Genomic DNA, 14,457 nt, shown 5'->3' on the forward strand with positions numbered 1-14,457 from the left:
AACTGAAGCTAAAATTAAAATTATTTATACATTTTTATTGAACTCAATTTTTTTTTAGCTCAGCAATATTAAATTATTTAGCTAACTGATGAAAAGGTTTCCAAGTGTAAGTGTTTCATCTCACATTTAGATATTACTTCAATTAATGAAAATATATTTTTAATCTAATATTTATATTTTATTTCTGCTTTATTGCAGTTAATTAAAGGTCTTAGTTTTAGCCATTTTTATACATGAGCTTATTTTCAGTTAGTTGCCAAGTAACATTTATATTTTTAAGATTTTTAAAAGGTAAAAAATATTAAATATTTATATATTAGTTAACGCACATACATTGTATTTTTTCTAGGTTTATTTTGATTAAAAACATTTAATTAAGCATTTATTAAAAACAACTGAGGTATGAATTTAAATGGGCAACTAAAGCAGCATTTCTATTTTTTTCCGAGTTTGTTTTTCATTTAATTTTTTTAATTAATAATATTCTAGTAATCTACACTTCAGCATATTTTATTATCTTTTTTAGATCTTTTTTGTTAGATTTTCATGCAATGTTTCTATTTTTTAACCTTCTTGCAATTCTAGCAAAAATGTTTTGGTTTTATTTTAGTCTCAATTGCTTTGGCTTTTGTTAACAACAGCTGTGATTCTGAGAGCACGCTCTACCTCATTCTTGCATTAGCTCTTTCATCTTCTTCTCCACTTCCTCCACGAAAGCAGGAAAACCAGAATCGAGCAGGCAGACACGCAGTAGTGCCTCCAGGTCTCCAGAGGGCAGCGTGCACTGATGATACGCCATCGGCAGGGACAGCTCGCGCTTACCCAGGAAGTACTGAAGAGGAAGAGATTATAATGCGCATGAAAAGTCAGTGTGCACTTCACGGATGACATCTCAGAGGTCAAATTAAAATATCACTGACTACAGCATCTAAAGCAGTGACTCAACACCAGATCCAGGCTGTCGGATCAATGCAGATCCAGTGGTACCTGAGAAAGGTGTTTGATTGACAGAGGTCCCATGGCAACGGCAGGAGCCGCCTGTGGTGCGTCTTCAGGAGCCTGAAGTAGAAACAGAAATAGATCCATTCATTATAGTCTCAGGATTCACACAGAGGGCCTCGCAGCCGATCAATACCCTCATTACTAATTGAATGTCCTCATCCCTGGCAATCTTTCTCATCCTGCTGCGGGGCGTCGCTGTCACCAACTATATTTTACACGCAGACTTTCCTTTGTGCTTTTGTGTTGACTATATTTAGAGCATCAAGTCTGTGTATTTACATTTCAGATTTGCAAATAAGCAGTTCAGCTGAGGGTGGGATTATTTCTCTCTCCTCACGCATTTATTATCATTGTGTGGCAACAGCTCCACCTAGTGACGGAAATCCAAATTAACGTGCATTATGAGTTGAATTAAACTTCCCTCAAGATGAAATACGAAACATTTAATAAATGCTCCTGGTCCTGTTATGCGACCTTTATATTTGCGCGATAAAATAAAGACAAGAAACAATATTTTATCAAAATACGATAACGTCTCAATTTCCACTGGCTAACCAAAAGGGAAAATAATATTAATGAATAAACCACAGGCCAACTGTGTCACAATCCAAATCCTGTCTAAAAAATAATATGTTTATCAGATCACATTCTGAATCTGCATTAGAAACACTGGAGGAAGTCTGTGCAATAAGTCTAGAAGATGGACTAGACAGATTAAAAAATGCAACTTTTCTAATGACTCCTGCTCACAAAACAAGGAAAAAATATTATTGAGCGATGAAATCCCAAATCAGTTGCGCCATGGCTCGCGATCCAATTAAATTCTACCTTATTTCCTGCTAAATGTTCTATGTGATATTACAAATATTGCACAAGTCATTTTAAAGGTTTATAGCTTGTTTCTATTACTGCTAATAAATATTACGCACAGTTAGTTCAGACAGATAGTTGGTGTTTACTGCTTGATTGTTCACTTGGTGGTGTTACCCAGTACTTATCAGGTAGCTCAATAGTCATTTCCAGTCTGTTGATGTGACCTGCTGGGAGCTTCTTCTGTCACTTCTGTTCTAGTACTACAACCTACTGTACAAACCATTGTTCCCCTTTGTATTAACAAGCATCTTCTGAGAGCACGGATGGGTGGATGGAAAATAAGTCTAGTATTTCCAACCTGCTGCTGCGTAGAAGGTCCAGGTTCTGCTGGATCAGACGGAGCAGCGGACGTAGAGGTGGTCAGATGTTCCTGGACAGGAACGTAATCCTGCAGCCTCTCCACTGCCTTCCTGCAAACCTCCGCCGCTTCTGACCGACTACTGCCATCAAACTGCAGTCTGATCAAACGGCTCTCACCCTTACACATACAAAACAAAAAGCACAGAATCAGCTGTACTTTCATATCTCGTACCAACCTTAACATGCATTAGGAACATTATACACTGTACTACAGAAACTCAACTTCAGCTGAAAACTGCATTAACTGCAGTGAACACAAAACCACATTTGTATCAATTTATGTATTGCATCTGCACTGCTGTTCGCAACCAAATAACTAACTTTAACAGGGACGGCTGTTTTTCGAGAAAAGCATCAGTATTCAAGAAGCAGGAAATTATTGTTGGAGAAGAGATAATTAGCTTAATTAACAAGCCACAGATTTGTCTTTGAGCCGCAAGTTGAAGGTTACTCTGAAGCAGTTTTTTTTTTACATTTGCATATTAAAATTGTTTATTGCTTTCAAGGACAAAGAGGCGGAGCCCTCCTTCGGGACAACATGCACACATCACATCCCGAGTGTATGAACTGTAGATCAAGGTATGGGAACATACCAATCATCAAATGCACGCATTCGACAGAAGTGCGTCTCACCTTCATTGTAATGTTGAACAGCAGGCTGTCTGATTTGTGCTGGATTTTCAGGAAGCTCTGCGCATTGAGCAGAGAAAAGCCCTCCTACGAAAAAATAACACAGGAAAAAAAGGCCACACATCGCCATTATCCAGCAGAGACTCGTTTAATAGGATTATATCAGGCTGAGAAACACATCATGTAAGCAGAGCGGCATGAACCTGCCATCAGCGAGCCTCCTCCAGTGTTTCTAATGCAGATTCAGACACAGTTGCTGCCAGTTCAACCACAAACTGAATAATCGATTAATATTTTTAACAACTGAATTTTGGGCTGGAGAAAATGTGAACGTTTTTTCTAAATGAAAAGGTTATACGGATGTTGGTATATATATATATATATATATATGTGATCAGGTTTGTCAATGCCTCTACATCTAAAAGACATTGAGCACAAGGTAGTTTTTGCAATAACGCAAGCGTGTCAGAAGGGGGCTCTACTAACCTCTACGCGTGATAGTTATGTTCCAATAACAGGCAATATGCAACCATATTAATAATAATTCTGGTTATAATATTGCTACTGTAACTTTTGCTGCTCTTACTAAAGGTTCTGCTTAAATGGGTATAATTAGTGTTTTGTTTTAAAGCAATAGCCAATGGGGAAACTTTCTCCTCATTTCATGCACAATCTAAACTAGAATTATTTTCTTAAATTCATTATAAATAATCGAATGGCCTCTTGTTACATGCGCAGTGACTGAATAAACAACATAATTCTACAGAGCTGTACATCCCGTCAGATACATGCTTTAACGTAAAAATTGATTTTTACTCTCTGCTGAAAAGAGGATAAGATTAAAATTAATATCTTTGCTTTTTGCATCTGGTTTGCTGCGCAGGCGAGGAACGTGAGGATTGCGTTTAGAACCCGAAACAAAAATCTACAAGCTTTGAAACACATTTGATGGAAAAAGCGACTATTTTAAATGCACGCGGTTTGGAAAATGGAAATGTCTGTAAACTTGATGCATATAATAAAGCAGGGTTGTTCGGGTTATGAACAAACGAACGCCGGTCCCTGCTCTCAAAATCACCCCGTGCTTTGCTCTGGACGGGCACGCTGCCTCATTTGGCTCCGTCGTCCTGCATGAAAGCTGGAAATGTGACCGACTCATTCTCCAAACGCAGCTCCCCGGCTCACCATGAGGAGCCAGAGACCATTGTGTCCACGAGTCCAAGATTGAGGCTTATTGTTGGGAGATATCAGAAGCACTCAGCCTGGCAATCCCAAAGGGACAGCGACAGGCCCAGCGGGACGGGAAGGAGATTATGCTGTTCTTTCTGCGACTGAAAAGAAATACGGTCAAGCTCTTATGATGGGCTCAGCGGAACCCGTGCTATCCTGACCCTGCACTTAGAGCCTGTTGGGAAGAAGAGTGTCAGAGGCTTACAGAGTGAGCCAAAAAAATAATAAAAATACGCATTGGTCACTAGACAGATACTGTGTGTTTTCATATAATCTTACCATAAGTTCCTGGCCTTGAGATACTAGCAGATGACCAGAGCCTAGAATATTCAGCTCCAGCTGGCCGGCGCTTTCACTGGACTCGAAAATCTGAAAGAAACCAAAATTGGAAACTGGTTTGGAACAGAATGTAACAGGGACTCGGAGTGAGCTCTGTCTGAGCACCCCAGACATCAGGGTCACATGGGTCCATTTTTTTGTTGTTATGATAGAACAATATTTGGTCAAGATACAACTATTTGAAAATCTGAGGGTGCAAAAAATATAAATACTGAGACAATTTCGCATTTAAAGTAGTGCAAATGAAGTACTAAGCAATGCGTATTTCTAACTGGGTCATTCCTGTTATGCAGTGACTTTTCCGTCTCTGTGATTTGCTTATGTTTTCTATAAAACGGTCACATATTTATAAGAAATTGCTTCAATTATATATATTAGGTCTGCTTTATCACTTAGAGAAAATAGATATTAAAAATATAATTTAGGTTTTTTTTACACATTTACTGATATACGTGTTAAATTTTATCACGCCCTCGGTGCAAAGTAATCAACTTCCACTAAAAATATAAACCATGAAACTATAAAAACATAAAAAGTTATGGAATGGGCTAAAGGTCATCTGACCACACATCTAAATCATGTGAAACTATACTTATTTAATTTAAATATATATATATATATATATATATATATATATATATATATATATATATATATATATATATATATATATTTTTTTTTTTTTTTTTTTTTTAGGATGTACTTCCTCACCTTCCAAAATAGACTACGATTTCACCGAGATCATTTTCACTTAGAGATATATTTTTTTTTCAGCTGAAATTTACCTGCACAGGTAAAGAGAGACAGAGTGTCCACTCTCACTAATACCTTTTTTAACATTTCTAAAAATGCTTGTCCCGCTCTTTAATCCCGTTAGTCTATATTATGGCGAATGTTTGTCCGATCAAAAAAAATAATTAATTAATAACATATCTGACATAGTTATTAGCGTTATGTTCATCTGTGGAAGGTTAGAGAGCTAAATGTTTTCCCAAAATTACCACAATGTTACCACATTGTTTTCCCACACTCACAAATGTCTTTATGCATAATAAATTAAAATATATCCCTCATAAAATCCAGTTTTTTCTTTCCGTTGAGGGCGGCAAGAGAAAGGGGCGGGGCTTACCTTCCACGCGCAGGTAACGTTAGTGCCGTCGGGGAGAAATCGACCGTAGCGTCGCAATTTCCAAACGCAATCGGAGGCTGTCGTGTCTTTCGCATGTGCTCCGTGTAAAGAACAGCTTTCCGTGTTCATGTTTACTTGTTTCCCCGAAAATCAAGCGCGTAAAATGGATGAAAATAGGCGGAAGCGGGGGGGAAGTACCGCTTGACGGTTAATATTTAAATCGCGTGGTTGCCAGATTAACCGCAGTGCGCATGCGTCGATATTTTAAATATTTAAATATTAAAAATAGCGTGTTTTGGCGCAAATTTGGTTTAATAATGAGACCGGCTTTAATTAATAATAACAATTCGTTATAATTTGAGAAACTGGGTCTTAAAACGACAACGTAAAGCAGTGGTTTAATTAGTAAATCTAACGTTATATTCCTGGGGGTTACTGACACCAGTAAAACGTAGTGTAATTTGTGTCAAAAAAAGCCACTCTAGATGTTGGTTTTGTGTGTAAAATTAGTTAGGAGAACCGCGTACACTAGTTTAAGTCAAGCCAAAACTGTATTCAAGACGCCTTCACATTTTCCTCACTTTATCACAGTTAGAAAAAGGTAATAATGACAAGCACTCAAGAGTTAAACTGTCAGTGCAGATGCATATTGATAGAAAGTTAAGAAAACATGGTCAGATAAAGTTTTTGAGCGCAGATTTGTATGCATTTTACATGAATTCAACTGATTTTTTTTTGTGCATAATGTCACAGTTTGTTTTGTTATCCTTCACTTACGTGAATGAACTATAGTGTCCTGCACCCACTAGTAAAAACATATGAAAACGCCTGAATGATTTTTGGTTTGACTGTAGGTGTCTGGGACCTGACTGACACCGAGTGGGTGGGCTGAGCCGCCGCTCTCGCTTCTATGGCAACCCGACAGATCAGCATCACCATGAATATTCACGGGATCAGAGCGACTCGGGACGCGGCGGAAGGCGGTGATGTGGGCAACTCGATCGCGGGCGTTTGCTTGTGATTGACAGCCGACGGGGATCCTGAGGGTCCGTGACCTCCGCTCCGCGAATCTGCGATTCCTCAGACTTTATACGTGCTTCGCGGAGCAACACAGTCAGTGCCTTGAAGCTGGAGACCACTGGATCGGGCGAATTTGGGCAGCCAGGTAGCCTAATGCGCCGTGGCATGTGCTTGAGCGAAAGACAGGTGGGTTTGACCCTTCAGACTATTCGGGTTCTGGTGCACAGGGATTTGTGGCAATAATTACACCCGGACTGGATTCGTTTGTCATTGAATTGATCGCGCACCCGTTTCAATGTCATAATGGACAGGTTGCATTCGTCCATGCGTAAAAGGCTCTACAGTTTGCCACAGCACATCGGGCAGAAAGCGTCCATCATGGGTGATGCAGAAGACGCGGACAAGGACACCCGGAGGAAGAGCATCCGGATGAAGCCCCTGCCTTCGCCGACCTCCGCCGGAGCCCTCGGGGAGACCAGAAGCGGAGAGTCCGTGATCATGGAGACGGACATCGGGAGACCCGTGAAGACCAGCTCCAACGGGGACTGCCGGAGGTTCCGAGGCAGCCTTTCTTCCATCACCAGTCGGCACGTCCACGACTCGGATGTAGCGGAGGAAAGGCGCCTGATCGCGGAGGGAGAAGTCACTCCGAGCGAGGAGAGCCCTCCCGGAGCCGCTGGTGGCGGCGCGGAGCCCGGCGGCGGGGGAGAGGATGCCGCCGGTGCGAGCCAGCAGCAGCAGCAGCAGCAACCGGGCGTCCCGGATCAGCAGCCTGGCTTTATAAAGCTGGAGGGCATCGAGCAGATCCTTCCTGACGACGAGAGGTACTATCAAGCGGGCTTCATGCACAGGCAGTTCGGGGCGATGCTGCAGCCCGGGGTCAACAAGTTTTCCCTGAGGATGTTTGGGAGCGAGAAGGCGGTGGAACGGGAGCAAGAACGGGTCAAATCCGCCGGCTTCTGGATTATTCACCCCTACAGTGATTTCAGGTAACCTCAGAAACACTGCTCTCTTTACACCCGTGCATCGGGGGAAATAATGCAGACTGACCCAAATCAGTAAAATAGCATCTAATGAGGATTTCATTTGTATCATATATTAAAAACTAATAATTGTAATCATTTTTAAATACAAAAAGTTTTTTTATTGCCATCGATTGGTGCCATTGAGAACCGTTAACATTTCAGTTGGACAAAAGGGGCTTTACAGTGCACAAGGATTCTATATATTATTAAAATGTTGAGGAAAAAAATAGTTTTTTTTCAAGGACTGATCACTGAAATATTCATCGGGGACCAAAAATGCTCCATAAGGCATTGCTGCTAAATGTTATTCTTAGGAGCGCATCTAAATGTGCTTTTTTTTTAAAGGCGCATCGGTGATATTTAATGTTTTTCAATAGTTAATTGACTCCATAAAACGTCAGATTTCATTTCAAAGTCAAAAGCCACGCTGACAAATTGGCAAAAAACATTGTTTGTATTTTCCGTCTTCTTTCAAATGTGCCGTTTTGCAACATACCGGGCAAAAGCTCTCCCAGCTGACAGTAGAAGTGCATTAGCTGCTTGAATTTTACATGAAATCCAGACGCTCTCTCTCTCTCTTTATTAATTAAGACACGTCCTTGGGGATGACATTGACTCTATAGGTTTGATATGCTCATATGCACAGGTTTGTGCACATTTGCCTCAGGCTTCATTTGTGATTATATGAGTGCATGAGACCGTAATCATGCTGTGATCATAAAACCCTTCAAAAAATCTAACATTAGTTAATTCAGTAATTACCTGCCGTCTATTTTGCATTCACGAGCTGTCTAACGGGCTAAATGCTTCTTCACAAACGCTGTGTGTCATGGATGTCTGTGATTGGGTTGAATTTACACACTGTTTTCATTCATGAATCGGTAGGATAACATGTGCGACACAGGGTTAACCGCTAACCCAACCCCCTCCGGAGACACGACTGCTGTTCGCCTTGTTTACCTATTGATCCCGAGATGATGCTTTTATTCTGCTCGACATTATGAGATTGCAGCGTTGTTCCTGGAGGATATGAAAGGCGGTGTGGGAATAGACTGATGGAATATGAGGTTGCTGCGTGTGTGTGTGTGTGTGTGTGTGTGTCCATGCTGAGAGAGGAAGTTTGCTTTATATCACTTTACCTAATATTTGACACACTTACTCTCTCTCTCTAGACATGCATATAATTATATTGCATTAAATATGCCTTGCAAGGTTTTGTATTATTTATAATTTCATGAAACATTTTAAGCAAATTTATAAAAAACCTTTATTAACAGTATTTGCATTTTGGGTGTAACAAGGAGTCTGCAAATATTATTATGCATTTTAACTTTGCCTTATATTGTACATTATAAATAGCTTTTTAATGCATCATGCATGAAGGCTCTTGCTTATAGTTTCGTTGTCATTGCAGAACCTCTCTCCAGCTTATTATGGATAATCGTCCTGTCTTCTGCAGCTATAGTGTCTCATTTGTTCACTTGAGTTGCTTATTAGAAGCAGCACCGTCAATGGCTTCGAACCTGGCTCCTTTGAAAGCACCAAATGAGATTGCGAATGAGATTTCAGAGCTTCGGTGGAGGGGAAGATTATTATGGAAAAGACCCGTGTAGGGATTCATGTTTTATCTTTGGCAGAAAAAAAATAGCGACCGATTTAGCATTTTTGCCTGAACTGTGCCTTTAAGTGCACCGTATTACAGCTCTTTTATGGCATGTGGGTATTCTCATATTGTTGCTGTGGCACAGATAATGATATCGTTGCTTCTCTCCCTCTGAACACAATAGACTGAATTTCCAGCGCTGATTACAGGCCTAATCTCCTCCTGCATACACCTCCGTAATTACCACAGCAAGGTCACACACCAGAGCATCGTTACTGGAGATAAAGGCCACACGGCATTCTTAAGACTGAGCTTCGTATATTTCTGTGACCACTATTCGTTCTGTAGCAACACACAAATTATAACACATTATTATTTGTGCGTATTAAATAACACTAACTTGAAGAACCGTAAGAGACGTGGCACAATATTGCATTAGGGTTTAATATTTAATATAGGTTATTTAATTGTTTAAAATAATTGAAAAAATATTTAATAAAGTTTTTTTTTTTTTTTTCATGCATATTGGTTCCTTAAAAACTGAAAAGAGCTATAAATAAAAATAAATAATAATACTAAATAAAAAAATAAATAAATAGCAAAGCAATGTTTATTGTATTTCATATATTGTCAATTCAAAGTGAATAAAAATGATACAATCTGGAAAATTAATATAATATATATATATAATATATAACACACATTGTTAATTCAAACTGCTTTGCTTACTGTAATATGGTTAAATGATGTTAAAGGTGCTTCAGAAATTAAAATAACATTAATTAAAGGAAATTAATGCTTAATATAATTTTTTTAGTGTGTTTCATACACATAGGTGAAGTGCTTTGCATACTTTAAAATTATTTTAAAAGATCTTAAAAGGAGCTTGAGAGATAAATGAAGATAACAAGAAATCAAAATGTTTAAAAAGAAATTAGAAGAAAAGGAAAAAGTCGTCCGTTTTTAAATTAAATTGTGATTCGATTTATTTTAGCAACGCTTGAACGTTAAATCCAAATAATTGTATTTAAGCAGTATGCCTTTTTTGCACTAAATATCTTTACCCTTGTAACTCCACATGCTGAACTATTCTTGGATTTGTTTCCCGATTTGACTGGACGTATTCTGAGATTGCTTCTGTGATCAGCACGTGGTGATGCCTTGCAGTTCGATCAAACCAGCAGTATGTAGTTGCTTCCATTTTAGATGGCTTTTGACACTTTAAAATGCTGTCTAGGTAGGCAGCTGACTACTTTAGGTTTTCCAACAGAACTTCTCTGGTCCCTCTTCTATGGCATCAGCCCATTCCTTACACAATACACTCATCCTCACTTCCAAAATCCTCTTCTGTGCAGCGTGTCTTCCACCATATATTTATCTTGTCATGCTCTTAAAGTACTTGCAGTATCAGTTCCCAAGTCATTGAGCAGAGACAGATTTGCCCCGGCTCCCTCTCATAACTGGCCTCCGCAGGAAATGACAAATAAAGGAAGTTTTGTGTTTTCATTTGCGTCGGGGTGGCTTATGTTTGCCATTGCATAATGGGCGTGTAATTAGTGTTTTGCCGTATGCATAAAAACGAACCCGTTTTAGCCGCACTTAAACCCGGCGACTCAGTGATTACGGAAGCCGCAATTTAAATCCTCCGTGTCTCCATCCATCCGTATGCACAGATTTATCCGTATCACTGTAATTTAGTCGTTCGATTGATGCCTTCACCTCTTCGGCAGGTCACACATTACTGATCGGCGCAGATCAGACGCTCCCCGGCTCTAATGAGTGAGATCCACTCGGCGCTGACCGCACACCTCATAAGAGACAGCGACCACAGTAATTGAAATGTCAAGGAGTGCTGCGTCTGAGCTTCAGCCTTTTGGACTGACCTAGAGAAAATGGTCCAGAGTGAGGATTTCGTTTAGTTCAGGTCTGAGGTGTGCATTTCGTAATAACAACCGGGGGAATCCAAAGATCTGCAGAGAGCTTTTCTGGGTTACGTTTGTTTATTTAAAGCGGTCCTCAGGCGCAGTGCCTCGGGTGTAGTTGATTGACAGGGCCATCTTACCTTAGCCCCGCCCTGAGTGGGCCGTCACCGTCGCCTTCCGGTGCAGGGGAAGACAAGATTTTAAAATGTTTAGTGGTTGGGTGTAATAATGAATATAGGAGTCATCATTTACTCTTGACATCTGAGCTGCTGAAGATGCAAAGCATCACTCCACAGAAGAAAGGGGTGGAGCCAGCAGGGCTCATTAGCATTTAAAGCAACATGGACTAGAATGGCTTGATGAAAACAGCTAAGGAGGTGTAAAGAAGATGTTTTGTACACTTCCACTGAGAATGTTTAACCAACGCATGTTATAGACTTTTCATTAAGACCCTACAGATTCATATTAAGTTACGTAAAATGAGCATCTGATGACATCTTTAAATTATAGGGTTAAATAAGAAATACATTGAAGAAATCAACACTATTGTTTAAAATTAATATTGATTATTATTTTGCATTGCTTAAACCTATCTAAAGATGTTATGCTGCAAATTTAAAGCTGCAAAAGTGTTCTGCCTCCTAGTCACTTATATATATATATATATAGTTTCAGTATAGTTTAGAACTCTATAGTAACGTTGGTTAAAGTGAAGTCCTTTTTGCGCATTAATATAATTAGTTTTAGTAGAAGTAACACTAATGTTGTGTAATTACCTGCAGTTGCTCAAAATAATTATAGATTAAGTGCATGCTGCCTGTTAGTATTTTTCCATGCTCACTAATAGAATTACGCTGTAATGGACATGCGTGACTGTGTCGCAACAGTATAAGATGTGTTATTTACTGATCTGCTAGTGAGGCTGAAAGAAATCAAATCATGTTATGACAGTTCAGACAAAGCCTAAGTGCAGTTTTGTGAATTAAAGTACAGGAAGTTCTATAAGTGATGGTGATCAGCAGCAGGAAGGAAGAGCTTGTGTGGCTTCATTTCTGGATACTAAAACGCTGTCGCTTGTCACTTGAGGCTTCAGGCATTATCGTCCCAGATATTGAATAATATGAGTTGTGCAGGACAAGAAGAGGCCGAGTGGATGTTTTCTGAGAGCAAAAATGGCCGCATAATCAAATATAGTCACATTTCCAACTATAAAGTATTTCTTATCTTGCATTTATCTTAGTTAAGAATCGATTTTTCTCTAGTACCCTACATTTTATGCATTAGTATCTATCTTTGTAGCATTTATGCAACATTTAAGTATATTTAGATGTAGATTTTGTTATAATATCGACATCAGATATGTCTTTTCCTAATTTATTTTTTACGGCGTTCGTTTGTTTTTTTTAAATCGATGTTTCGCTCATGGGTCTCCATCACGTTGCGATGATTTTGGAGGAATATGTATACATTTGAAAAAGAACGTGAGAGTAATTTACTTTTCATTATAGCCGTAGAATTAATTTCTCGTATTTCAAGTAAGCAAGCGATCATTTTTACGTGAACTAAACCATTAACTTTGCATTCATGATGCATTCTGGAGGTTAAAAGTGCAGTCTTGATGCCCTCGAGAGAGCTCGAGAAAAACATTCACGTGTTTTTGTGCTGAAGATGTTGTTAATCCATCGCAGTCTAACGAGTCAAAATCTGTGAGCGCAATGGACATGAGCAATCATTAGGGGTTAATTTGGTCTGATGAGTCTTTCCACTAATTCCACCTCTATTGCTCATCTCTTTCTCACACACAAACTTCTCCTTCCATCCTTTTGTTCATCCTGCACAACCAGCCGCTCGTCTCTCCCAAAAGGGACTTACCTTCACTGCAGAAAATAAGAAGGAAGTCATCTCTCGCTGGTTTATTTTCTCTCTCTATCTCTTTCTTCAGATCTGGTTGAATTCATTAAAGCAAAGTGGAGCAGCTTTAGAATACAGAATGCACATTAGAGTTTGATGTTTTCTCCAGGTTCAGACAGACACTCTGTGGTTTCAGAGCAGCAATGCTTTCTGGATAAAATGTTCTTTTGTCACAATTTTGCATCGTTTTCTTCATCGGTTTTTCGCAGGGTTTGTTTTATTCCAGTAGAGATGTCTGTGCAAAGGTCTGTGTGATTTTGCACTGTAAAGAGTGACTAACCTAATCTTGCTCACTCTTTTTCTTCCAGTGTGAAATCAGCTTTTAATTCTTCTTTATGTCATGTGTATGACCTTAAATTATCCTTTCCCCCATTTTTTATAATACATTATACTATGTAACATAAAATATATATATATACTTAAATATATATATATATATTTCTTTTCAACTTTCAAAACTTTTGATGCCACTGACCCAAATATTCTATTATTGCTAAAATATATAAACAGGAAAATATTTCTATGTATAAACATTTTGTATAATTTTAATGTAGTGTCAATGTGTCAATAGAATAAAATAAGAATTGCAATTTTTTTGCATTTATTTTATTACAATTGTTCTAACAACTCCAACAATAATTAATAATTTTTTTATTCTCATTGCATTATATTATTCAAACATTATTTTAACAGCAACAAGAACAACACTAATAATACTATTTGTTATTATAATTTTATTATTACTATTTAATAATAATTATTATAATAACATAGGTCTTGATATCGGATATTCATTATTTTCATCATTTTATCATTTTCAAGTAAAATAGGTTGCGAATTTCAATCCACGATGGTTTTAAGAATATTAAGAAAATGACTGCAGTACAGTTTGTTGATAAATCCATAATATTTACATTGACTAAAAATTTATAAATATAAGAATTTTTATTTCAGTGTGAGGAGACAGATGCGGGTTTAATTGTTTTGTAGGACAGGAGTAGGAGCTGAAGGAGTTTGCTCTTGCGCTGGATGATTATGTACAGTACACACACACACACACACACACACACACACTCGACTCACAGCTCAAATGACAGTGTCTGATCCTCTCCCCGGGTTTTGATTGCACTTGATTGTTGGCTGTGTTTCTCTATTGATTTGTTTGGGTCTTGCAGGTTGGCTCTCGTGTCCCGCACCTGATTTATTTGCGAATGAGACGAGTCGGACCTGCCCCATATACCTGCTCACACACACACACCTGTCACGCTGTATTACATTGCTACAGGGCACATCTGATTTCTCATTAACATACGACCACCCGCGTTTGCAAAATACCTTTCGAAAGACAGCATTGAACGCTTCTGTATGTAGAGGTTAGGCAATCATTAAGACCATTCACTTACAGAAGTCTGT

General features: G+C 38.7%; 2 protein-coding genes across 2 annotated transcripts in view; one reads left to right on the plus strand and one right to left on the minus strand.

Annotated features, from left to right (window-relative positions):
* Positions 1 to 667: 667 nt before the first annotated feature.
* rec114 (REC114 meiotic recombination protein) lies at positions 668 to 5,702 on the minus strand. The gene is made up of 6 exons (XM_043264032.1): positions 5,564 to 5,702; positions 4,375 to 4,464; positions 2,869 to 2,952; positions 2,174 to 2,353; positions 988 to 1,059; positions 668 to 832 (listed from the first exon to the last, which is right to left on the minus strand). Exons 1-6 carry the CDS (start codon positions 5,690 to 5,692, stop codon positions 668 to 670), a joined length of 720 nt encoding a protein of 239 aa, XP_043119967.1. The 5' UTR covers positions 5,693 to 5,702.
* Positions 5,703 to 6,455: 753 nt separating this feature from the next.
* The window catches only part of hcn4 (hyperpolarization activated cyclic nucleotide-gated potassium channel 4), a 67,207-nt gene continuing 59,205 nt past the window's right edge, over positions 6,456 to 14,457 (plus strand). Inside the window, exon 1 of the mRNA XM_043264031.1 lies at positions 6,456 to 7,572. Coding sequence (XP_043119966.1) covers positions 6,887 to 7,572 — 686 coding nt within the window. The 5' untranslated portion in view covers positions 6,456 to 6,886. The remainder of the gene's footprint in view (positions 7,573 to 14,457) is intronic.

Source organism: Puntigrus tetrazona, chromosome 18 (genome assembly GCF_018831695.1).
Source record: "Puntigrus tetrazona isolate hp1 chromosome 18, ASM1883169v1, whole genome shotgun sequence".
NCBI lineage: Eukaryota > Metazoa > Chordata > Actinopteri > Cypriniformes > Cyprinidae > Puntigrus > Puntigrus tetrazona.